At 37.2% G+C, this 26,257-nt stretch overlaps 2 protein-coding genes across 4 annotated transcripts; one reads left to right on the forward strand and one right to left on the reverse strand.

The window, feature by feature from the left end:
• Nucleotides 1-8,031: 8,031 nt before the first annotated feature.
• Nucleotides 8,032-9,084, forward strand: UBE2I_1 (SUMO-conjugating enzyme UBC9; the record flags this gene model as incomplete). 2 transcript variants are annotated; one of them, XM_012942194.3, is made up of 4 exons in its annotated part: nucleotides 8,092-8,175; nucleotides 8,210-8,293; nucleotides 8,331-8,513; nucleotides 8,548-9,084. In XM_012942194.3, the coding sequence occupies 4 exons, from the start codon at nucleotides 8,092-8,094 to the stop codon at nucleotides 8,695-8,697; spliced, it is 501 nt and encodes a 166-aa protein (XP_012797648.2). In that variant the 3' UTR covers nucleotides 8,698-9,084. The 2 variants fall into 2 exon arrangements, with proteins under 2 accessions (XP_051072231.1, XP_012797648.2); XM_051212096.1 differs by having other exon boundaries at nucleotides 8,032-8,293.
• A 2,859-nt stretch (nucleotides 9,085-11,943) lies between these two features.
• On the reverse strand, nucleotides 11,944-22,789 carry MS3_00004202 (uncharacterized protein). 2 transcript variants are annotated; one of them, XM_051212098.1, is made up of 8 exons: nucleotides 22,321-22,789; nucleotides 22,026-22,171; nucleotides 21,954-21,991; nucleotides 21,798-21,916; nucleotides 18,969-19,028; nucleotides 18,809-18,928; nucleotides 17,068-17,292; nucleotides 11,944-13,711 (listed from the first exon to the last, which is right to left on the reverse strand). In XM_051212098.1, the coding sequence occupies exons 2-8, from the start codon at nucleotides 22,067-22,069 to the stop codon at nucleotides 13,238-13,240; spliced, it is 1,080 nt and encodes a 359-aa protein (XP_051072233.1). In that variant the 5' UTR covers nucleotides 22,070-22,171; nucleotides 22,321-22,789; the 3' UTR covers nucleotides 11,944-13,237. The 2 variants fall into 2 exon arrangements, with proteins under 2 accessions (XP_051072233.1, XP_051072232.1); XM_051212097.1 differs by lacking the exon at nucleotides 22,321-22,789 and having other exon boundaries at nucleotides 18,969-21,916.
• Between the last annotated feature and the right edge of the window lie 3,468 nt (nucleotides 22,790-26,257).

Below are 26,257 nucleotides of genomic sequence, written 5' to 3' on the forward strand. Positions count from 1 at the left end.
TTAGTTAAGCGGGAGGATAAGTTCTAGTCAATGCAGTTTTTAGTCTCATGCTGATTGACCCTGTCACATTGCTGTGACGTGTGGTGTCCGAAATCTGATATTGATATACGGTGAGCTACGCGCTGACCCCCATATGACTACTTGAGCGAGAACACAAGGGTGAACGAAAAAGTGTATTGGACTACCGAATGAAATGCTCAAATGCTCATTCATATATATACCAGTCTATCATTAGAAAATTGACCCACTGACCCAAATGAAATGCACTTGACATTTAGTTCACTTGTGACTGCCATCGATTGGTCATTTGCTACTTCTGATTGGCCCTCCATATCACACATCATCACCTTTGACTTTTAGTTTAATAAAAACAGGTTTTTTGTCTATTGTAGTTTCTTCAGGTTTTTTAACTTCACGTTTTGCATATTTCTCAACAAATTTCAGTGGGTATCCGTTGCTTTTAAACTCTTTTTCACATTCATTAGTTCCAATTTTTGTGTAGCGGCTGTGTACATTTTTTCGGTTCTGTAAAATAGTGTTTTAACAACTGCCTTTTTATAATTGATTGGATAAAAGCTATTGAATTTGAGAGATAAATCCCATTCCATGTGTATTTTCTATAAACTGAACGTGAGACGTGCTATTCTTCCTTCGTTTTATTGTAATATCGAGAAAATGGAACTTGTTTTCATTTTCGTGTTCCCTAGTAAACTGGATATTTTATTGAACTTCGTTGAAAAGTTTCATAGATTTATTGTTGTTGATCATTACATACGATGAAGGTGTTGCCACAAACCTCGAATAATACACCATTTCACCAATCGCTCATTTGAGCTTGGTTCTTTCGAAATTAGCCATGAAAATATCTGCTAATACAGAACCTAATGGACTTCCTATTGCTACACCAGCAGTTTGTCGGTATATGACATTATTGAACTGGAAGTAAACATCGTTTTTGCACATGATTAACAGGCGTTTGAATACTGATGCTGGTAAAGGTAGGATATCAGAATGCTGGCAAATTATGTCTATGGTTTTAAGGAGTAGTTTTTTTGCAGATAGTGATGTCATAATCAAAGGAAACCATAAAATTACCAGCAATATTTATTTGGTTCATACTGTCGGAAAATGTATGTGTGGCCGATCGTTGACGGACTTGTTATAGGTTATCCGCTAGCCATAGTGTAACTTTGTGGCTTAAGTAAAAAACCTTGTTTATGTATCATTGGTAAATCATACACGTGGGGCAAAAGAGTCCTATGAGGTTGTGGCTGTAAATAAATCCCCAAAATAAATAGCTCTGTAAGTTTTCGACATTGGATGCTGACCACATGTTTTAATGGACTCACCTAGCTGAAGCCACTCGGTCATGCATCCGCACCAAATCACGTGTCCTCAACATCTACTGCAATCGCTAGCCAGACTAGATCAGAAAACTCCGATATATTGGCAATCGTCAAATACAACTTCTGATCTCTTCGATTCTGTCTTTTGATTTCTCTTGGGGGGTACGAGTTATATTAGATGTTACTGGTAAAAGCGTTGTCAAACACTGAATACTTGTGCCATCTTCAAGGTCGTAGGTTATTGTAAGTGAAGTTATCGATCATCATCTTTACTTATGGTTTCTCAAAATTATGTAGCATCATTTTCATTGTGATAAAATAAAAAAGATCTGTTATACACATGAACATTACTTTAACTGAAACTATCATTTGTAAGAAATTTATTGGTGAACTTTCATATCTTCCTAATCTTGAATGATTTGTGTATGTAAATATTTATTAGAAGCACCATCCATTCACACGTGAATTATTTGGTAAGCGTTTCTTAAGCAGGATAAGATATATCTTAAAAAGGCTTTATTTCTTAGGACAACAAGTTCTTTAATTAAACTTTTTGATTAGCTAAACTACAAATTTCATGAATCTTAGTACGGTTCATTTTTTGCTGAAATCAACAGTATTACGGCTAACTTTACTACACCTCAAATCACTGTCTATACATGAAGTAACAGCTTTCGAATATAACTGCATCGATAATATGATGCACTTAACCGGCAGTTACAAAAATATTACATCTTCAAAAGGATGAAACTACTTAAACGATACATCGACTGAGTTTTGCACAATATTTACTGATCTAATGATGTATGATCACGTGCAATATTTAAACTCATGTTATCAAAGATTAATCTAAAGATAGCAGTGACATTCAGGGTCTGCTAGTGCTTTGGTACACAACACCTTTATAATTGAAAGAAACCAACGCAGCCAGATCAAAAGTCAGAAATGAATGTAATCGAAGATATATTTTGAAAGTTGTCGATGTGTTGAGAAGCGTTTGATTTATACTGGCTAGTAGATGCGATGTATACATAACAAGGCACACCCCACGTGATCTGGTATGGATGCGAGACCGAGTGTTTTCATCTGGGATGTTTCCAGCAAAACTAGTGAGGTGAGCATCGATGCGAATGACTTAAAGAACATTTTATTTTTGGTTTAAAGCCAGTGAATTGTCACTGAGCCCTAGCCAAATTACCCGGCAGTTGAGTCACTGAATATCGAACAGATCATCGATCCCTATCAAGGTCAAGTACAATCAACGCGCATTAGTTAATCGTACGCCATGGACTGGCCCATGCGGTGGTGGTCTTACTTTCTCTTGTGTCTACTTCAACCAATATATTTCCGTAATAAGATCCTCTGTGTTGTACAGTCTTCAAAGCATCTATGGTACCTTGATACGTCAACGAGGTAGTCCACGTAAGGTGTTGAACACAAGGTGTGACTCGACGTCAGCTGGTTCGTTACACCATTCCCGTCTGACTCCAGTAGGCCTCCAATCGTTTCGACACAGATCATCTACGTTGGTGATCTACACTGTGGTGTTTTTACCTCTGATAATCGGTTTCGCAATTGCAAACAATGATAGCAAACTAATTTTCAACACTTGTCTGAAAAACGGGTATTTATTTTACATTATATCTCGAGACCATAGTGTGAAATTAATATCTATTCATTTCTGATAGTGGACGAAAACGACTTATGATCACTCCCACTAATTCAATGGATGGATGGTGTAATAATATCCAAAAACGGCTGCAATTAAACGCAACTCAATTTCGTAAATGTTCCTTTCAGCTTAGCAACCAATCAGAATGAGGTGGAGATTATTATATCCGCTATCTTTGTAAGCATTGGCGGTCGGCTTTCTTCGTTCTGTGCTTCTTTCAGCTATTTCTTTTGTGTAGCTATGTAATTTAATGTTTCGGTGTGCTAAAATGCCGCAGTTAGTGTAATGTTCTATATGTTAGTGTGAAATTTACTTCGAATGAGCGATTTTCTCTGGGTTTTTGCTGCTTCTACTCAAGTCAATGTATTTCTTCAGGCACTCTGGCTAGTCTTGTGTTATAAAATGTTAATGCGTTTTGTTCTGAGTTCCTTTTTCAGATATCGGAAGCCAAGGTTAGTTTCGTTAGCTTAAATAAGTGTTGCGGCTGTATGGAACTCGAAATGTCGGCATAATCGTTCCTAACTGGCAGGCAAGCTCTTTTTTTCTTATGTCATAAAATCTTAATCCGTTATATTTTGAGCATTGTTTTTTAGATATGGAGAACGGAAGTTAGTTTTCTTTAGCTAAAATAATTGTTGCTGCTGCATGTGACCGTAACTGGCCCCATATTCGTTCCTAACTGTTATTTATTGTTATCAGGCAGAATGAAAGATTTATTTTCTGCAGTATTATGGATCACGCTACTCCATCAACCAGTCAAATTAATACTGGGTGTCCAATGGCTGTGGATACCAGTGATGTCTTCGAAATGATTATGAGACCCATGCACCTGACAAGCTGGGACCAAGTCAGAGAACCTATCGATCTGTTGCAAAAGGTGTGTTACTGATAATAAACCATCTAAAAAGTAATAGATGACTTGGACTTATTATGTTGTACGTGAAAGCAGGCTGAACAAAGAAAAGCCGGAAATTCGCTATGAGTACGTAGTGTATGTATGTTCTTTTGGCCATAAAAAGAAACCGGAGGGCTACGGTCAGAGAGTAAAAGAGTAAATGATTATTATTATTGTTTTCAATTTTCATAGATCAAAGTTTGGTGGTTGCAATGCCATGTTTCGTTTACGGTATACTGTGAACCGGTTCGTCATATCGTCGTCGAGGATGATACATAACCATCCTTGTGATGAAAAGTGCTTAAAAATGATCCTTGGTTCAGAAGACTAAGTGGAGATCAGTTGAAGGTTGTTCTACCGATGGTTGAGACTGGAAGTAGTGCTGAATCTATTGTTAAGTATGCAGAAGAAGATTTCGAAAAGACAATAACAGTGCATTATGTCAATAATTTAAGATATAAATTTGTCGGACGTAAGCTTATCCCATATATCTACGGTTTCTTAGGTTGTGGAAGTTTAAACGATGTAATTGCAACCTTACGGAACAATGGAAAATTGTTCGTTTCTTATGGGGGGTGGCTAACCAGGTCACAAAGATAGCATTTAGCACATACGAGCAAATTGTAACGTACAAACGGTTCCCTGAAGTTGTGTGTTTAGATTCAAAATACAACACGAACAGGGGAAAGTAAGTAAAATTTTCCTGCGCACTAATTGTCTTTTGTTATAGACTCTTTCAGTTGGTTTGTACAGATAACTGCGGGCATGGAGTCCCAGTTATGTTTGCTTGAACCAAGGAAGAGAAGAGGGTTGATGTAATATGGATACCGGATCATTTTAAAAAGATCATGAATAGAACCAGTCAAACGGAAACAATTGTGATGGTTGTGCAAGACCCATCATATCCGCTGTTGAATCAACGCACCGTACTGCTCACATAGCTCTATGCTCTTTTCACATGTGTAGAGCTATGTGTGGACTTATGTACATCAAGAATAGCCAGTCACCCTTTGTGTTCTTCGTAGACGGCCATCAGTGTCCGGTAGTGGATGGACTTGGCAGGCTGTCCAAGATGTGGATGAAAATATACCAGCTATTCTGTCTCCAGATTATAATGAAACGAACAGACTTTATCGCACTCTACGCAGTAAAATCCACACACTCAGTACACTTTTCGGACAAACGACAGTGCAGGACACACTAAGTCAATTGATAGATCAATTTGATGAATTAATACACATGAGGCGTCTGGCTACAGTTTCCGAACATGGTAGGTCCACTGGTTCTTTGGAAACCAAAATCTAAGTATTAATAAATGCATCTATTAAGCTGATACTCGTACTCTCTATTTCAGATAATCAATGAACACAAATTTCGTCATGTGCATCTGCTGCGTTACCAGTTTTTGTTAATACCTTATTAAATAGAAGTCTTGTATTCACTAAATACAGAGTTTCTTGCTATATTTGGTATAAGGGGGTGAAAACATTGAATTGGCCTGTAGTTGTGTTTTGACGAGCGCGTACCCTCACGATACTAGTGACCCGTCAGTGTAGCTAAGGTATTGATTGGAAATCCGACGGGATCCCAATAAACAACTATGGCTTAAACGCGTACCCATCAACGTACTACTGCAACACATCATGGCGGCTGAAATAGGTTATAAGGAGGCCCGGACTTAGAGGTTTCCCGTTGCTTGTTTATCATATGGTATTTTAATCAGAAACTAAGATTACAGATAGGGACTGTTGGGATGTGTAACTGAGTCAACTGTCTTAACTTGAAATTACTACATATCAACTAGGTTCTGACAGGCTCGCGTTTCACCAGTTTCTTGCAACGATTAACTAGATAAAACGAAATAGCATCAAGTCTATGAATTTATTCACAAACTTTAATTAACAGTGGAATATGAAACAAATATTTATACCAGGTTCCAAATTACATTGTAGCATTGGTAAAGTGAAGCCGCGGTAATTGTTTCTTTTCAAACTACAGGGTATAAGAAGTAACTCCAAAACACTGGAAGTGGTTGTGAGACTAAAGTGAACGTCCGATATGCTTTTAATAATCTGCTGTCACTTGAGTCTCCTATAAAGTTTCATAGGGCCATAGTTAGGAAGCCGAATGACTTTGTAAGATCTGTGACGGCTCATTCTTGTTACATTCTAAATAAAAGATAGTAATGGATTTAGTCAAGAATGTTGAAAAGGTAAATAAACAAATTACATGTTTCTAAGGAAAGAATTTATGCAGCTGTGATTTACCTCGACTTCATAAATATCAAATCACGCCAGCTACTAAAACTTGTGTAACGTACAGCATCAGACAGCTTTTATTATTTTGCTCCCACTTAAGTATTCCCATGCATCTGCGTCTGGTTTTACAGGAAGATATACAAGTTGATTTAGTATCTGGTAAACTAAAAGTTCCAGTTGTCAAAAAGACTCTTAGCATTTGTCCACAGCCAATAGCATTTAATTAAGACAGAACACTCTTCATCTAAGACTGTATACTGCTGTTTTGCAGGCAAATAAAAGCTCAAACACTTAGCTATCCTGCTACCGATGTTATTGCCGGGGAAATCATTCAGTGACAGTGGTCTTGAAACATGAACAGTGTTAGACGTACTGTCTACAAATAAACACCAAACGTACTTAAAGCTACCTTATAATGTATGACAGCAACAGTACCAAAGGCATTTTTTCCTATTTTTAATCAGACTGATTTGAATCAGATTACTCATTAAAAACAGGCAGCTCTACTTACTAAACTGATCTGTTTCGTTACAGGCTTCAAGCACTATACTTAAGTATACTATAATTCTATAGACTAAACCAAATTATACGACAATCAGGAATACTAAACTAAGCAAGTATCATAATTATTGTTCCATTTGCACAGACATGTTGCTCAACGGAGTCAAATGAACATATTTCAGCCGATAGGCCAGTCAAACTTACCTAAGAGAAAAAGAAGGATACATATATACTGCTTTCACACTGAAGACAACAGGCAGTTGTTCATAAAAACATAGTTTACAGTACAAAAAAACTTTCTTCATTAAAATCATGCACTGACAGTCTATCTGGAAACAATCAGCTATGTGAATAAACTCACTATGACTTGAGATATCATCCCAGTGTGCAATGGACGTTCAGTGTAATGCAGTACGACGTGACGAATAAATATTAAAAACAGAGGAAAATTAACTACATAATCTAGTTATTTAATTAAATGACAAAATCTGTGGTTACTTGAACCCACAGATGACTCTGGGCGATACATTAAGTTTACATGGTTGCGTTGCGGATAAATTCAGCCCCAAAAACATATACATGTGCACTAGCTATAAGTAAATATTCTTACCACCAGTTTTTTTAAAATGAATTTGATGTCATAAGCTGTCAAGACCTACTTACCACCGAATGAACCGAAACTGTCGCAGCCAAAATTTCAAGAAAAGCGTCGTACTTTCAAAGGTACGCGAACTACGTTCACTATGCTCCACAAAAAGGATAAAACAGGTGTTAAAATGAAAATATTTGTGTCATGGAGTATTTTTAAATCTTTAAAAAGGAGTTGAGGTGACTTAAACTCCGCCGACTCCAGAGACCCCCAGATTGGTTTACATAAACGGCCTGGGAACCTCAATCTCACCGCAGTACTATGGGCTAGGTTAAGGTATTACTTAATCATAGCGTTGATGATACTGAAGAAAGCACTTTGATGCTGATTTTTATTTTATTTTCGTCCGACTACTCTATAACAAGTTAATGACACAAAAGGTTAGCATTATATAACAGTGACGATCCATATTACACTAAGACGCAGCCTTACCTGCAAAGTAAACAGCTTTTAAAACATTTTGTTAGAATACGTTTGCTTTCGTCTACTATCTGATCTTAAAATTGACTGATAGTTAAGCAAATGTTTATATCTTGAAGGTACTATAAAGTCTCATGGTTCCTCTACTTACAACAAAATTCCGGAACTACGATGCTCCAAGCGTATGCATTTTATTTATGAAGATATTTTTTAATAAAACTAAAATAAAAATCAGATTAGCAGACCTTGAAACGCGGCTGGAAAATAACCTTAAAAGGCGGCTAAATTACATTCGAAATTGTTTTACCCGTTTCAACTGACGCTCTGTAATTGAATCCTAGTTATACGATATGGGGGACTATGCTGAGGCAGAGGGTATCGCCCTGAAACGCTTAGCAGAGGAACGGAAAGCATGGCGAAAAGATCATCCCTTTGTATGTTAACTAACTAATTATATCATGTCTTAAGGGTTTTGTAGCCAAGCCCATGAAGAACCCTGATGGCTCGTTAGACCTGATGACTTGGAATTGTAGTATACCTGGAAAAAAAGGCGTAAGATTCATGTTATATTCTTTCTAAAACTATTTAGACATTGTGGGAGGGAGGATTGTTCAGTCTTAGAATGTATTTCAAGCCAGAATATCCAACAACACCACCCAAATGCAAGTTTGAGCCACCATTGTTCCATCCCAATGTATTTCCGTCTGGTACCGTATGTCTTTCCCTCTTGGATGAAGAAAAGCACTGGAGACCAGCAGTTACAATCAAACAGGTATCTAAAAACCTCCTTTTTAACATACTCTAAGATTCTCTTAGGTATTCAAGATTTATTAGATCATCCAAATCCTAAAGATCCTGCTCAAGCTGATGCTTATACGTTATATATACAAAACAGAAAGGAATACGATACACGAGTTAAAAAGCAGGCCGAGTCTTTTCGAAACCCCAACTTGTAACTTTCTATATTTCACTGCAAGATATAAGATAACCATATAAGTGTAAATACAAGACAAATCTTATGCTTCAACATAGTTGTTATTCTGTTTCATGCCCCGATGGGCTTTTCTTTACTATTTTCAACCTACTCATACTTTGAAATTGCAACTATCTACTAGGTAATTGCTTCTAGATGCGGTGAAATCCATAATAGAACTGGATCACAATCATTACCAACAGTTTTTGTCTGTTGTTAGACCTGTCATTTGTTCTATTCCTAAGTAACACTTATTAGTTAAGTTCTTTATAAGTATTTAAGTGCCGAACGTGGTGTGTTAAGAATAGAAACTATACCAAAAGATGGTGATGTAAACTGTTCGCCTGAATTTCATCAATCAGTTCCCTTGGCAGTTCTCTTTTCAAAAGCTGTCGGGTAATGTTGGCATGTCTGAAGATGCAAATGTTTCTTTGTTGATTTCTGTCCAAGTCAGTTCCCTAACTTCGTGAGATGTGGATGTCTAAAGTATTCAGTGACAAATATTCTTTTACGAGCTGATTGACAATCTAGTCTGCTAGGATACGGCATCTAACTGCTGTCTAAATGTTGGGATTCACATGACACTTATGATCACTAATCGCCTACAATTTCTAAGCATGAGTCTCTGCAAATTCGTCGGTATATGTTTTCAAGTCATGTCTTTCGTTTCATACATCATGATCAGGTACATAAATTCCTCGTTGGCAGTAATTGTATTTGGAGTCGAAGGGAATTAAGTAGGTTAACATAAAGTATGGCAACTGTTGTTAGTTCTTTACGTCGGACAAAACTTGTTTGGAGAAGTCAGCACCCTGTCCAGAGATGTTCGTTCCAAAATACCATCCATAGTGGTTTGAGTTAGTTCATTTCTCTTTGCCGTAGTTGCTAGGGTCCTCAGACAACCTATACCACTCACAATTCGAACTTCTTGATGGAGGTTGTAGCTGCTGCGGTTTATTTGGTCTTTTCATTTGATCACAATAAATAACTACTAGTGGTTCCTCCCTCCATTTCCTTGCGATTCAGAGGTTGGACTTTTAGTCAGTTTGCATTCGTCCTCTTTCCGTGATTTTCTGGACTTATCGGGATTGGATTCTACTGGGAAAGAAGTATCAGTACAGCCGTTTGTAGCGTAGCACATGAAACTAAATTGACTCTACTCTCCAAGTCTTCAGGTTCGTATCAAACCAGGATGGGTTGTTCTGCATCCATTCGGGAATTTAAAACATGACTCCCTGTCGCACCATAGTGCATTGAAATTCAGCTGGAGTATCGTCACCGTTGCATCATATGTTATAATCCCTAACTTTCGCTAGGCGAATATGAGTGTTGTCTGTTATATTATCTGGCATACACAAATAACTTAATATTACAAACTCAACTGACTATAACGCCTCGCTGCAAAGGACATATGCAGATATATGTTCCTCCAAAATTTGTAGAAATCTTCCGCTTGATAGTGTGCAAAAATACATGTTAGCCTTGTATGCATTTGAGTGATTTTTATGTAATCAAACAATAAGAATAATTGTTTATTCGAGGTTTAAAGGTTTCTCTTCATAATTTAGACCCACTCCCTCACGTTTCCTCGACAGAAGCTGAAACCTTGTGTTTAAAGGAATCTGCTTACAAACAATATGTCACAGGTTCCAGTCCCTCGCTACCCACTTCGTGTTGGGTATCTGGTTAATATTGTCAGTCCTCACGCAAACTATGCCCAAAGCCAAGTACATAGTTATGTACATGGCAAGTGGGTTATATCTTTACACCTTTACATCTACAAAATGCCATCGATGGAACCATTGAGAGGGGTAGTGACGTGACCAGTACATCCACGATTTGAAAGGAACCCGGCTAGTTGTTTACGAGTCAGTCATCCACGTGTTAAGCACAAATCCTTGTATAAAGATTGCTACTACCGGCTAGTCGCTTGTAACACTGTAGCCAACTTCTATTATAACGTGTACTTTTACAAATTGGCAGGGCACACATAACCGATGCAGATGCTTTTTCACTCTCTGAATGCCTACAAACCATCGTTTAATTTCTGCGAGAGCGAAACTGGTAATCTGTGATGTACTTTTATACACTAGTATTCCAAATGATAGATGTCTAGACATTATTGGTTGTCTGCTAGAGAATAACAATATTCTCCAGTAAATGTCTACTAAGCATCAGTTCAATCATGAAATATTTCAAGCTGCTTGAATTCGACGCTGTTCACCTCCAGAGGGACTTTATATGAACAACAACAGGTCTTAAGAACATACGAAATTAAACCTTTCTATAAAACAACCAACACTACGAAACGCCTTGGTTAGAACTAAAGGTCGCGTTTACATTTACGCAAAATCCCGTCTACGGATTAGTTTATGTCGATTGTGATACGTTTTACATTGAAGAATCTCGACTCGTGCCAAGGTACACAAAAAGTCCTAATAATCCTGTAGAATTGGAAAATCTACAACTAAAACCGGGAATAGCAGTACATGTTATTTTCAATAATCACCGATTTGATACTAAAAATCTCAAAATAATTCATAAAAACCTTTCCAACTATAAAAAGAGCGAGTAGCCGAAGGGTCTCACATAATGCTAAATCCCTCTGCCATCAACAGGTGAGAAGGCCTGAATATTCATTCAACTTTGACCGTTTCCCCAAACAGCCACATTTGACTCTATTCCCACAATCTATGCACACACTCACTACAAATTATGCATTTTTAACAACCACCATCATGGACACAGATGGAAACAGTGATGTCTCATACAGAATCACCTTGACGAAAAATAACACTACATTGTTATATTCAAACCTATTATGATTTTGATTGTACTAAAAATACTCTGCATTTAAATATGTTATTTATAACAATCTACCCAATGCTCAATTTACTCGAAATTATCAAATCAAGCCTTGATAATGATACCTACAATTCTGCTTTGTTTCCTTCGTACTATTTAAACACGTTAATTTTATTTCCATTATTTATTTGCTTACTCTGAAGAAGTGAGTGACATTGAGTCACGAGACGTCAGGAATGCAGATTTCTACTAGTCGAGATATCACAAGAATATTTATTGTCATCGTTTAAATAAGCCCGTTTCTCTTCAAATCGGTCCCTCCCATTTAAAACTAAAAACACCAATAGTCCTAACGTATTTTAGTTACTAAACACATCCTACTAACACAAAGAATAAGTAGAGTAGAATGTGAACGAGAAATATGCGAAGAGATATTTTTGAAAATATGGTTATTTTCTCAGTATTAAAAGTAATGAATACATTATTTCTAACAATTTTGGAAACTTGGATCTATATGTGACTTCATAGTATTGATAGAGTTTGAGATGTTTTGGGTGACCATACTTTGAATATTTAGTATACAAGAATATTCACTAAACTATTAGGATATCCCCTACTTGCCACTAGAAAGAGATTTCGATTCAGAACATTAAGATGTAACAAACCTCTGAAGTTAGTGCCACAACAGTCAATAGTCCACATTTAAACAGTTCCTATAAAAGACCCAGAATCACAGATAGCATGTAGTGTCCAGCACTGTATCATGCTTACGTTACTCTGGATTGTGGATAGAACAATTAATCCACCCTTTTTGAGTCGGTACCAACATTCATCTTGACCTTGTCAACCATTCCCCCATATCCTTATTTGTTTTTTGAGTTTTTGTATGTGCTTATCACTTACCCTATTCATCACATCTCTTTAGTTTATTTTCATGTCTGAACATAAATAGTGAGTCACGCCTTATGAAATTGAGTTTATACGACTACCGTTTCGGCTTCCTTTCACTTATCGTCTGTTTGTGGTGACGAGTGTATGAAATATACGTATCCAAAAGCCAATCTCGCATTCGATTTAATCTTTACTGTTAATCACTAACGTGAATGAAGTCGATAAATATATACGAGGGCAGGCGGGATATCTATTTTTTTACCATCATCATACGATCAAATTCGAGTCAGATAAAGGGACATGATAAGCGACAAAAACCACAATTATAAGCTTAAATGATAGAATATAGCACACGATTCTTCTTTAATTAAAGCTGCAGTGAGTGACACTGATTTTATTTAACGATGTAGAATTATAGCTTTTAACAACTAGTCGCCATAACTGTGAATATGAAAATAAAGGATTAAAAACTCATATTCGACGAAATCTGAGCAGGATGTGTTCAAGGTAGAATAAAATAACAAGAACTACTCAGTTGTTTAAAGTTAACACATTCAACTAAAGTTTTAGAACAACTTAAAAAATGTACGGAGTTCCGGAAAAATCAAAACTAATCTTGGAAAATATATTCTTAGTGAATTTCGATTTCTTGAAATGTACAGAAATTTTTCGCTTGTGACAAATGAATAATCAATGAGTTGTTAGAGCGATTCAAACGACAGTTACAGGGTAGCAACCAGAAATTAGTTAAATTACTAAGCCATTAAAAATTTACTTTTTTGCTACAAAATAACTAAAATATCTACATATTTGTGATTTGAATTTGTCTATTTGTTTAGTGGATATCCAGCATACTCATCTCCGTCATCTTGAGGTATTCTTTCTTCTTGTAAACATGTTTCATCAGTAGGAACTGCTAGATAATGAGGCTCACGCTGTAAATGTTCATGCTTTTCAAGTAATGATTTTGTGGCATTGAATTGGTAACAGACCGTCATAATAGGTAAACTAGGATTAGCTAAATGAATATAGGAACACTGAATGGATTTCTTCACACTAGATGTCTCACTGTGAGTCATAATATTACCGAAAACAGGGAGAGGGGACATAAAAACTCCACGTTCATATTGTGGACACTTTTGATAAGCTTTAAGACTGCAAATATCAAAAGCCACGCCTACTTGGCATATTCCGCAGTTGTTCATTACCGAGCTGACACATTGCTTTGGGAAATTCTGTCTGTACATTGAATGAAAGGCTAAAAGCCTCAAAAACTGACGAATCCAACCGCCATGACCTACCTAAAGAGAAAAATGCACACTCATAATTAAGAAAATTATAATAAATTACAATAAAACACAAGAACAAAGTAAAACTTTCTACACCCGTCTACGCGACACAATAATAAAAATAGACAGAACACAATAATATAAGTAGACTTAAAATTCTCTCTACACTAGACCGTTTGGTGTTAACAAAACGAGAAAACAGTGAAGTTTTGCTTCCGTACACTTTGTCCACTCGTGAGAAAAGAGGATTAGAAAGTGACTTGACTATCTTGTCTGTCCGTGTAATACAACTGCTATTTTAACGCTAAATAAGCTTGTATACATTTAGAGAAGAGGTGAGCCCAAACAAACCTTATTTATTTAATAAATTCAGAATTTTTACTTCAGCTATATTCGCAGTTTTATACTATGGTTACATCTATTGATGACTATCGTAACCAGTGGTTGGAGACTCTGGGTGACATGGATCAGGATCGATCACAATGGCGTAGGTATATACACTCTTTGTCTTCCCTTAAACCGTGAGATTAAAATCGCTTCATATTTTTCTTTCTACGAACTGATTCTTTCTTCCTGTACTATGTCCATGTATGTAATCTTTCTTTTATATATTACCACCATGGAATTAACTACTTCTATAAATTCAGTGTTCATCTTGTTGTGCTAATGAGGTATGGCAACTCGGACCGATGCACGTATGTCCCTGATCCTACGTTGTAGGTGACTGACATCTATTGACATTTATAAATAATAAATTTGGACTATCTGTATAAACTATTACGTCGTTCACATATTGTCAGTTAAATTCACATCACATCAGTCAATGTAGAGTCTGATACAGATGTGCGCTGCCCCAATTCGCCATACCATGTTAACACAATAAAATGAAATTAATAAAATGAATAGCAAAAGAAATTGATATAATATAGTCACAATGATAATGAAAAATACTGAGCAATAAGAATACAGTTTAAAAGATAGAGTGGAAAATTATGCATGACGGAATACTAAGTTCAAGATGGTATTAATTTAATGTCATTTCAATGAAAGAATTAACTGCACCAAATCACTTTCTTTCTGAATTATATGTCTGAAACTCTCCCACAAACCCTAAATGGCTTCAGATGATCGAGTTAGCCATCCCAGATGCAGTTTTCTTATCTCTGACTTACGAACAACACATTTGCGACTAAGTAAAAGTCAGTCAATCACACTACAGAGATCTGCATTTATGCACCTAGTGCCTAATAAAGATATGTCTATGTATGAATAAACTGGACAACAGTAAGTACTGAACCCATTAATAGACTGATTGATTCTGATGCCTACTACATGAATTTACATCAATTTGATATGCAGAAAACCCCGTATGAATTAAATCTATTGAATGAGATACAATAAAACATGCTAAAATCAACTAAAAGATAATCAAAAATCTACCTAAAACAAAAGATACATACAAGTTCAAACTGATTAATAATAATAAATTAAGTGAGATCATGAACAGATTAATATTGGACCACCATTGAAAACCTGAAAGCAGTGGAAGGTCGTTTCGTCGTAGAGCACCCACGATCCCGTACACAGGACTCGAATCCAGAACCCCCTGCCTCAAGCGCGAAAGATCAACCTCTAGACCACTGAGCCGGGCATCCAACCTTTGGTCTCAATTAAAACTCAACAATCTCCACAACCCTATACTGATAATTATCACATGTTCGCTAGTGACCAGCCTTGAGAGGTAATTCTTGGAGTTCTAGTGAGAAGCCGTGACCAGTGGAGTTCAGCCGTGTCGGGTGTGCGGTATTCACTCATCGAAGACAATGGAAGATGGCTACTCAATATCGTGGACTGGTTGTATTTCGACAAAAACAGCGTCGGATCCCGGCTGAGTGGTCTGGAAGTCAGGCGTTCGCGCGCCAGACCGGGTCCCGAGCTCGAGTCCCGCGCGCGGGATAGTGGATGCGCTTTGCTAAGGAGTCCCATACAAGGAAGAAGCGGCCAATGTTGGTCTAATATTGATCTGTTCATGATCTCAATTAAAACTCAACAATCTTCACAACCCTGTACCGATAAATTAAATGATAAATACTGCTAATATCCCTTAATTATGAGTGGATAAATGAAATCGTATGACTCGTGTACTATTCATAATTCCATTGTAAGAATCATATCCGATTTCAATTGTCCTATTATACGTTTTTCTTATGATCTTTCCTAGTTTCCGCATTTTTTGTTACTGTGCGAGGATTTTCTTTGTTTGACTTGTTATACAAAAAAGATGTTTTTAGCATAAGCAAGAATTAACTTTAGCGCTTTGTCAGTCGCTGTATATTTTTTATTACCTTATCTTGTTCCTAATTCTTTACCCTGGACTTTTGAGAAAAGGATGAGATGTTGTATGTGGATCAGTGAAAGCTTTTATTAGGGTCAGTATTTAAGCTTTCAACTGTTAGGAACACGGTTGTGGATAGACACTTAAAATCTTGCAAACAGACTAAATAAAAACCAATCACTTTCCTCTTATCTATTCTCTGGAAAATCGAGATGGGAATACGTTGAAATCAATCCATTTGAATCAACACACAAAAGCACTACAATCCTTTTTTAGGACATATATTAAGTGAGCAAAAGTGGCAGAGAACAGAAACTTTTGCGTTTGGAGACAAGTAGTTATTAATCACAGTTGTGAAGACATCCTGAAATATGTTCAGTATAAAATCAATTTAAGAACTTATAGGACTATTTTACTCTAAGAATTCTCTAACATACCAAATATATAATACTTAATAGAGCAATTATGAATAAGCAATTAACATTTAATTATTTTCTTCACTTTAATAAACAAGCGTTTTTCAAATACAAGCACTCGAAGATACTCTAGATACGACAAAATCGTACAACGCTTTTGTCAGGGAACTTCAAGTACTATATTCAGCAGTCAAATAGGAAACAGGACGATAAGAGTTGGAAGTTACGACATCACGATGATTGACCAAGCGCCTACATCTCAGTCCTCGTTAGAACTAACAGTATAAACACCAATGTACAATCTACAAAATTATTTATTTTTCCCGGTTATTTACTGATACGAACGAATTTAAGTAAATTACTAATAGACAACATTGTGAATAGACAGTGCGAAAACTACCGTTAGATAAGTTATTACATCAATTTGTATGCACTACTGTTCCTTGGTGATCATTCTTTGTTATTGTAGTTCCCGTTACCAAAATAAATAACACAGAAATCAATAAGATTCAACACGTAAAAATTTAACATAGTATCTTTTATAACCTTTTGAGCGAAGACTCCATTACAATATGGTATCGTAATATGTAAAAGAATTGATGATACATTGGACTTACAATAAGAACATGTCCTGCATAAGTGGATATAGGCGATTCTGCAGCTTTGGCATTTACATTTGGAAAGACATCAAAATTCTTACAAATTAGCTTCCCCATCGGTAGCAAATCACTAGACCCTATGATTGGAAAAGGATCTTGACAAGAAACGTTGGTATGCTTCACCCTTGTTTCTACAAGACGAGAACACAGATCCAGAAGGAAGTCATGTGTCCGACTTGCCATCTATAACCATTATAGGAAGTAAAATACAAATAATCACACTTGGTGGAGCCTATACAACCGAAAACAAGTTCAAACTAGTGAAATCATTCGATAATTAACAATTTGAAAATAAATAATAACATTTTTACTCCAACTAACTTTAAAATTATCACATCTATTCAGTGAAAAGAAGTTGCATTAGATTCGTTGATAATAAATCTCAGATAAACTAAAAGTTCGACTGTATGGAGAATACTATGATATAAAGACAATATGATGTATGACAAAGATCTTAAACGAAATAACAGTATCATTAGAGATTAGATAGTCACAACCTTTGGCATCTATTTCCATATAACTCAAACAAATGGATGACCAACCAAGAAACACTTGGTTTTAGAATAAAATATAAAGAATAATGATATGTTTAGAATGTTGCCAAATATCCCATTGTTGTATAAGTGGTTGCAACTGCAGGTCTAGCAATATGAATACCGTACAGTATTGATAATTTATTGAATTCTGAATAATTAATAACTAAATATAAGTTTATGTATGAGAACCCGATTTACATATATCGTGCGAAGGACCACCCAAATAAAAATAGACAGAGGTTCGATTCTGCAAACAAACATTAAGTTTAATCCAGCAACTAACTGCACTTCCGCATTGTGCAATCGGAAAGGGAATACAATACCGATTGCTACGAAGTTAGGCAAAAGATATTAGTTTAAGAGACATCCAAAATAATTAAAAGTAAAAACCTATTTCATATTTGGCCTCAGTTTACCAAGTAGTTGTTGCTCACTAACATTTGGTGATAATATTTCGAAGTTTTCACTCAGTCACCTAAAACGTAGGACCAGACACATATATGGATCGGTTCAAGTTGCCACACCTCATTAGCACAGCACGATGAACACCGAATTCATAAAGTAGTTACTTCAATAAAAGTAATTTGTAAAAGATTGTGTATAAGGATATAATCCAGGAAGAAAGAATCAGTTCATAGAAAGAAAAGTATAGAGCAATTTTAATCTCACAATCTAAGGGAAGACAAAGAGTGCATACATCTATGCCGTTGTGACCGATTCTGATCCATGTCACCTAGAGTCCCCAACAGTAGTCAGCATTGCGCGCCGTGGTAATCGGTGTTCAGACATACATAACGACGTGACCCAACCCACTCAGTCGATGAAGATTTACAACCTCACCAACTGATTTACCATCATTCAGGTTTTCACTAAGACATCCAAAAACCACTACATTGCGAAAATTGTAAATTTTTGACAATGGTGATTACAAATAAAAGTGTTACGCTTAGTTTATTGTATTTTTGCCGATCCTTGAAGTAATATAAGCAAATTTATGACGTACACCAAAGGTAGGATATAAGGTCTTCATTTAGAAAAATAAGTTGAAACAGATTACATTTCATTCAGTAAGCAAAAAGTACTGAAAATATAACTGTAATATCACCTCCACAGATAACAAAACACGTATAACTGTTTAAACAATATTTTAAAAAATCAATAACCTCATGAGTACATTCTCCACCAATGTTGCGCCAGCCATCACATTCAAATCCAGTCTTGAAATTTGTTTCTGTGAATTGCTGAACTTCAGATCTTGGGCGACCAGTAAGAGATCCAAAGTTCTGTCGTACTAATCAGTTAATAAATTGAATCTAAACATACTCTTTCACGTATTCGTGATTCCAGTTCAATAACAGACGGGTCGGTTATCTCATATGCCGTCTAAGAAAATACACACAAATTTAAATGCAAGTATCAATGAAATACTACAACACTACATAATATACACGTCGCCAGCACCACTACCAAATTTACTACAGAATTAACAGCAATCTTTGACTTCATCGTCCTATTGATTTAATTTCAACTGGATCGATCATAAAACTTCTACGTCCACAAGTATAACACATGTACATAATAAGTTATCAAATATTGGAAAAAACAAATAGGAAACCTACCATCAATGCACGGAACACTGTTTGAATTAAGAATGCATTAAAACTCTGACAACGATACTACTTTCAACTGTCAAGCTACACGCTTAGGACCTGATTTAACAACTTTGCCTTGAGAATTCAGGTAGCATTACTCTTTCTCACACTAAGGTTTCCGCAATTTAAAATCTTAAGGTAGCTGTTTTACTGAGTATTTACCTTTACAAGGTGTTTCTGTACCTATGATTCGATTTAAAGTCTACATACAAAATAATGGTTGGGTGAATTACATCATATAGATAGCCGACCAGTCATAACTGACACGCATTAGTCACCTTATTCTAAAAGCAGCTACTTCTCAGTACAGTTTTTTACAATAATCATATCGAAAAACTGGTCCAAGTAAATTATGATTTCCAAAGGCTGATTCCTAACCACAAAATGAAGATAATTGTTCTTATTGATTGGGTAAAATAAAGAAGCAAATCTTAATTATGCCTTATTTTGATTTTGCTATATAAAACAAGTTGAGCAAGAAGAAAATCCTTTCAGTCTTATTTTATTATTACACAGTGAGTATAAGAATCATTCATTGATAACACTAAACTGTAAGTATAAAAACTAAAATAACTGCCTCATCACGATTCCTGTTGACCAATAACAGACTTATGACTATTTACTGAGAACGTAAACAGGTATACTTCTCGCCTTGAAAAATATGTTTGTTCTGAAGAAAACTTTCATGACAAAAACCCAAAATCATAAAAATGTAAAATTTGCCCAAGTGGTTCAAATGGTATTGGATGAAATTGAAGCTCTCGCCTAACGGGTTTTCGTATCTAGTAGCAATGGATCAGTCTTCAGTAATAAGGATAGTAGGTTGGTGAACCTGCGTTAATCCTGACAGATTGCCTTTCAGTGAAGGTCCAGCTTCTCCTTGAACTTATTTACTGATGGGGCTGATACCACTTGTTCGGGTAAGGCGTTCCAGTCACTGACTACTCGATGAGAAAAACGGGACCCTACTTTAAGCTTATTAGATCGTGGTTTGTGAACCTTCTTGCTATGGCCTCGGAGATTATTAGTGCTGGAGGGAGCAAAAAGATAAGACATATTAACACCCAAATCATAACTACGAAATGCCAGTACAAGGTCACCTTGCGTTCTACGATACGACAAGGGGAAAAGGATTAGGCGTTCTAAACGCTCATCGTAAGGGAGTTTTGAAGGACCCTTCACTAATTTCGTTCCCACACGCTGGACACGCTCAAGTGAGTTAGTATCCTCTACCAGAAATGGGCTAGCTGCTTGGATACAGTAATCTAAATGTAGTCTTACATAGGTGGGATATAAAATTCGAAACATTACCGACGCCTTTAAGTAGTAGCTTAGATATATTTAACGATAGCTCCCAAATGCCCTAGTACGGCGGGGAGAGTCCGCTCTCCCTCTCGAAATGCTCTCACATGGCTACGCGTATATAGCTTCTGTCAGGGAAGTCCTACTCACTGCCTTCTCGTGGCGGGGATGTCGTTTACGAAATTGAGAGGACGAAAAGCGAATGTCCGGCGCTTTAACCGGATTCCAAACCAATGGTGCACATGAGCTCCAATATCCTGAGGGAACAAATGGCGTATGAACCAATCGTTGGTCACCGGCTACCATGGGACTATATCTCACGATGCCCCATTGTCTTGTGGGTCAGACCTATAGGTCAAAGGCTCGGGGTGTGGCCCCCTAAGATAACCACCTGCTTTGGTCTGGGCACCCTGGCAGTATCACAGCTCTCACACATATCAAATGAAATCTGTGTGGCGCATATGTATTTGGTGCCTTCTTGTACCAATACCTATGTGTTAAAATATGTATAAAAAATAAATGAGAAATATCAGTAAAGTATAGTGAAATACTGTTCTGCGTTCTTAAGAATATGTCAGGTTTCCTCTTGAAGTGATCCCGGGAAGTCGCTTGAACCACTTCAGCCCACAGAGCGTTCCAGAATCTGACTGCTTATAAGGAACAGGTATACCTAGTCCACTATGTTGTTGTGCCTCGAATTTCTGAGTGTCACTACAAAGATTTTTACTGAGACTGAGCTTAGGTAGGTGTTTTAGGGGGTGACCAGGAGTGATTATTATGCCAGAAGTCATTTGGAAGTCAGTGACCTCTTTATTTAGGCTTTCGTTCCCTTTATTTCCCCTTTTTCGCCTTTATTTCCCCTTTATTGGTTGCTTGGGACCTCTGAGACACTATACTAAGCATGTAGTAAGCAGCTGTGGGGTTTTTGGATGCTTCGTGAAACCAACATCTGCATTTGCCACACTGCATACCACAGGTGACAGCGAGACGGCATCCAGTAACCTTATAAGATCACTAAGTGATCGTGACGAAATACAAGTTGTTAAATAAATTTTAGTAAAAGTTAACAATCGTGAAAAAATCTCTATTAAGATAATCAAACTAGAGAAATTGTCTTGGCCATTTAAAGTAGTCAAAACGAAAATAACAAGTTCACCAAATCAGATTTTTCGCCGTCTCAGGAAAATCAGTAACTTACATATCTAGCTCTTTTTAGATCACTTGAAATAATAATATCTGGTTTGCTTTGGTTAATGAGGGTCCGAATATCCCTAGCTTGTTCCAGCCCAATTGCTGATAGATCGGTATCCAAGTGACCTAAAACGCCAAAATCTAAACCAAAAATAAAAGTAACCTTGAATCACTTGATTTTTATTTTCAGCTGTTTCTCCACTGCAAGATATTTCATTATTAGACTGATTCTTACTGTCTTAATAGCGTCAAGTAGAAATATAGGATTTCTCGTTTCATATTTTAGAAGGAAAGATAATTTGTAAACACAGTGAACCATAAATCGTAGGTTTGAAGGTTTGGTACTACAAATTATCTCACTACCAGTTTCTGACAAAATATCTACCGACATATAACACAAAAAAATTATTAGGAAAATTAAATAGGCATAGGGGACGTGTCATTAAAAGTTACGAAACAAAACAGTTATTTGTACATAAGCACAAATATATTTAAGCAAACATGTACATAGAAATTACCGTCATACTGACCGCGCCATTTGAAAATAGTTGTAACGGGGTTGAAATCATCATGTATGGTGTTATTAATCGGTTCTATTTTCTTTCTGTTGCAGGGCAAACAAGAATAAATGCTTCAGAAGAAGAGCAAGCTCTACATGCACTGGACCTACAGGATGACTCATAAGAGTGTTTTGTAAACTAGCTCTTCCTTCTGTACATAACCCGCGAATTTTCAATTTCAAATAAACGACTGGTGGCTTCATTCTGTGTTCTCTCTCGGTGTAAAGTGCTCGATTAGCATGGCGTGTTGTGGTTTCGGGACTTCCCCGCCTGTCAGTGACTCCTGATTACACGTATTACGACTGATAATGGAGTTGTCTACGAAAAAACGCGACGAAAATTTAGACGAACCCCCTGTGATCCCAATAAAGGCTGCACCTGGTCCAACCAATCGCCATCCAACACTGCTCGAGACTTCGTCAAATTACTCTGTTTGGAAATTTAAAGTCACAGCGTATCTACAGAGAGTTCCAATGGCCGAACATTTCAACTACCTGGTATCCTATTCGAGTTGTGCAGCAGTACGAAAGGCTACAGCCAATGGTTTCGCAGCAAGTAACACGCTTCCACAAAATTGGAGAACCTTGGATGACTGTTTCTCCGTACCCGTGGACACTCAACAGGTGACGATCCAGTTCTTATCACGTCACCAAAGCAAGCGAGAACACAATCGACTGCCTTAATTCCTTGCAGCAAATTGCGGTGCAGGCATTACCTCGTCTAGGTGTCATGGGACGAGAGGAATTAGTACGTTCACTTTTTGTCGAAGGGCTGGTGCCGGGTCCACTAAGAGAACATTTTCTTCGAAGTCCACAAATCGATACACCTGACTTAGAAAAAACACTCCACTTCTTGGCTGCAGACAAACTAGCGAATTTATCAGATGCACATCAACCATCAGTGATGACTGTGAAACGAACCACAGTATCAACTGGTGGTTACGGTAAGGCTCAGATATTCTCAAATTACTTCAACAATGTATATGCCGTAGAGACGCTCTTCCCCTCAGTTCATACAAGCCCCCCACACATACACTGGACACTGCGACCTTTAAATGACCTGATGTCTTAGATCTGTTAAATATGCCTGATATAGGCAAACCCACGGGACCTGATGAAATGCATCTTAGGTTACTAAAGGAACTAGCTAACTTCATTGAGAACCCCTTAAGTCTATGTTCTAATCTATCCGTAACCCAGGGTCGATTACCAAAAGACTAGAAGAACGTCATAGTAATTCCTATCTTCAAAACAGGCACGAAACATAAAAACCTGAGAACTACCGACCCAATAACCTAATCAGTGTGGTTGCTAGAAGTCTGAAAAATATTATTCGGAAGCTGTATAAGTATCTCGACGAAAACCGGATTCTTTCTGAAAAGCAGAATGGCTTTGGAACAGGTTATTACTGTCTCACTAACTTATTAGATGACCACCGGGATCCGCGACACTGATGTTAGTTCCGTCAGTTCAAAGCGTCAAGCGACAGAAGATAACACTATGGATCTCTTTCATACTTTACCTTCATACTCACACTTGTTTTCCCAATGTTCATCCTAATCGAAGACATTATAAAGCTCTCCAAAGAAGCACGTTACTAAGCTATTTGTTTCTAGATCACGAGAAACAGCAAACTCCGATTGGTTTTTGGTAAGACAGTAAGCATGGCGAGTCTTCTAGACATTGCAGGGAACCTCGCAGTTTCCCCAGTTCTAAGCCTGCCATCACGACAAACCTCTCGGGAAATCCCGTCGTCCGGCACTCTTTAGCAGCAACCGTAGCCAGTGAACGTAGCAGTCTGTTATGCATCACTGGTATGGTTGTGAAAATTCTCTATCTCTTTGACATTGACGCAGAAGTTATCGTCCTTCCCGCAACTACCAGTCACCGTCCATATGATCAGATATTCAACTGACGGGCGGTGATTGGAAACCCAACTCCCCTCTTTTCCTCACTGTTTTTTTACATGATCGGAGCATTCTAGATGACAGATTACGATTGATTTTCGAAAAATGCGTCCATATTTTGACAATATGATCAGTTACTGGTTGGCTATATGGCTGTTAATTGCTGTTTCAATAACTTTCTCTACAGTGAAGTTAGTCAAGCAACAGTTATTTACATGCAACCTGTAGACTTTACAAAGTACAGGACAATATATTTGGAAGCGCCCATCTGAGTTCACGTCAAATATTTCGATACTCAGAACGGGAGAATCTGAGCTACCACATTTAAAGAAATTAACAGGTATCCCAAAAATGTATAATATACCGTGAGCTCATGTGACTAGGAGGACACCTAAATCAATTACAAGACGGATAATTTGAAGTAATGTTGACACCTCGATTGATCCGTATCTTACTATAATATTTCCGTATACCCACTAGACTTGTGCCGAGCGCCCGAGGATTATCTTTCATTACCACGTGACTCGCTTATAAATATAAATATATCTTATCCTACACAGTAGCTTAACATCCATTGTTACTGTTTGCTACACATCCATAGCCTACCCCTGTTGATAGCATTTCGGAAATCATATCTGACCACAGACGCCCAGATGGACTCACAAGCACATGCCCCGCACAGTGGCTACTTGACCTTGAGGTTACCTGTAGTGATGTAGGTTTCAATTATTGACCTAAATACATGTCCCTCTCTTCAACTAAGTATGCACGGGCTGATCACCAAATACACAACAGGAACAAGTCTGTACTCGATTACGTCGACTACAACTATCCATGATTTATTACCAAACAAATATGTGGTCAGCGTCCCAGAGAGTTCTGATCTCAAACACTAAAAATGTAATTGAACATTAACATTTAAAAAAGCTTGAAAGACTTCAGTGTGTACAGAGTGTCATATTGTTTGGTATGCCTGACAGTGAAAACCTAAGGTCTGTTAAAAAATACTTCAATACAAGGTTGTGGCATATCGTATTATTAGGGTGCAACGCGAAGATTACGTAAAATCCAGACTAAAACCTACTGTTCAATTCACTCTCAGTTTTGTAGTACCACAGAAGCAAATTAATTCACAAATAATCAATCTTCATTTGAGAGTATTCTAACGTTCTGACACCGCTGATCACATTCCGTTTACTCAATACAGCAGCTTTGATGGTTACAGACAATCTTTTAACAACAGTGATAGAACCTTTTGGAATCCTCTTTAAACGTATGGTGTGCCTGGAAAGATCTACTCCATCACTTAGAACTCCTGCAAGTGACTAAATTTCAAAGTTTATGTATGGAGGACTGTCGTTAGGTTAACTCCAGATGAAGGCCAGTATCAGACGAGAATATCTACTTCCGTTTTTTCCTTTTATTCTGGTTGTTGACTAGATCATAAATATCCCCACATCTCAGGAGAATTACAGAATAAAGTGGATACACTGGACGGAAATGCATTATTTTAAATTTATGGAAGGCTAAGCAACGAACACAGACGAAGAAGGCTATTTTAGAAGTAGTCCTTACGACAGCAGGCCACAAGATGCACAACGGGAGAAGCAAAATACTGACATATAGCACCAAGAACACCGACTAAATCTCACTTAAGGAAGCTCTAGAAGAGATAGAAAAATTTCCATACTTGCGGAGTATCGCTGATAAATAAAAGGGATCTGGCGCATATATGAAGGCATGGATTATCAAAAGAAGTCTATATTTCTGCAGTTCGAGAGTGTCAGAAACTCAAAGCAAATGTCAGCGGACACCAAATCTAGAATTTTTGTGATATGTTAATACAATTCTATGATATGAAGCTACAATCCAAACTAACACAGCCACTAGAAAAATTGTACAGGCATTCGCGTGTGAATATATAAAATAAATTTCGAATCCATTGGCCAGAGACCGTCAGTAATAACCTTTCCTAGTAAAGGATAAACCAACTAGAGTCTC

This window comes from Schistosoma haematobium, chromosome ZW (assembly GCF_000699445.3).
Source record: "Schistosoma haematobium chromosome ZW, whole genome shotgun sequence".
In the NCBI taxonomy this organism is placed as follows: domain Eukaryota; kingdom Metazoa; phylum Platyhelminthes; class Trematoda; order Strigeidida; family Schistosomatidae; genus Schistosoma; species Schistosoma haematobium.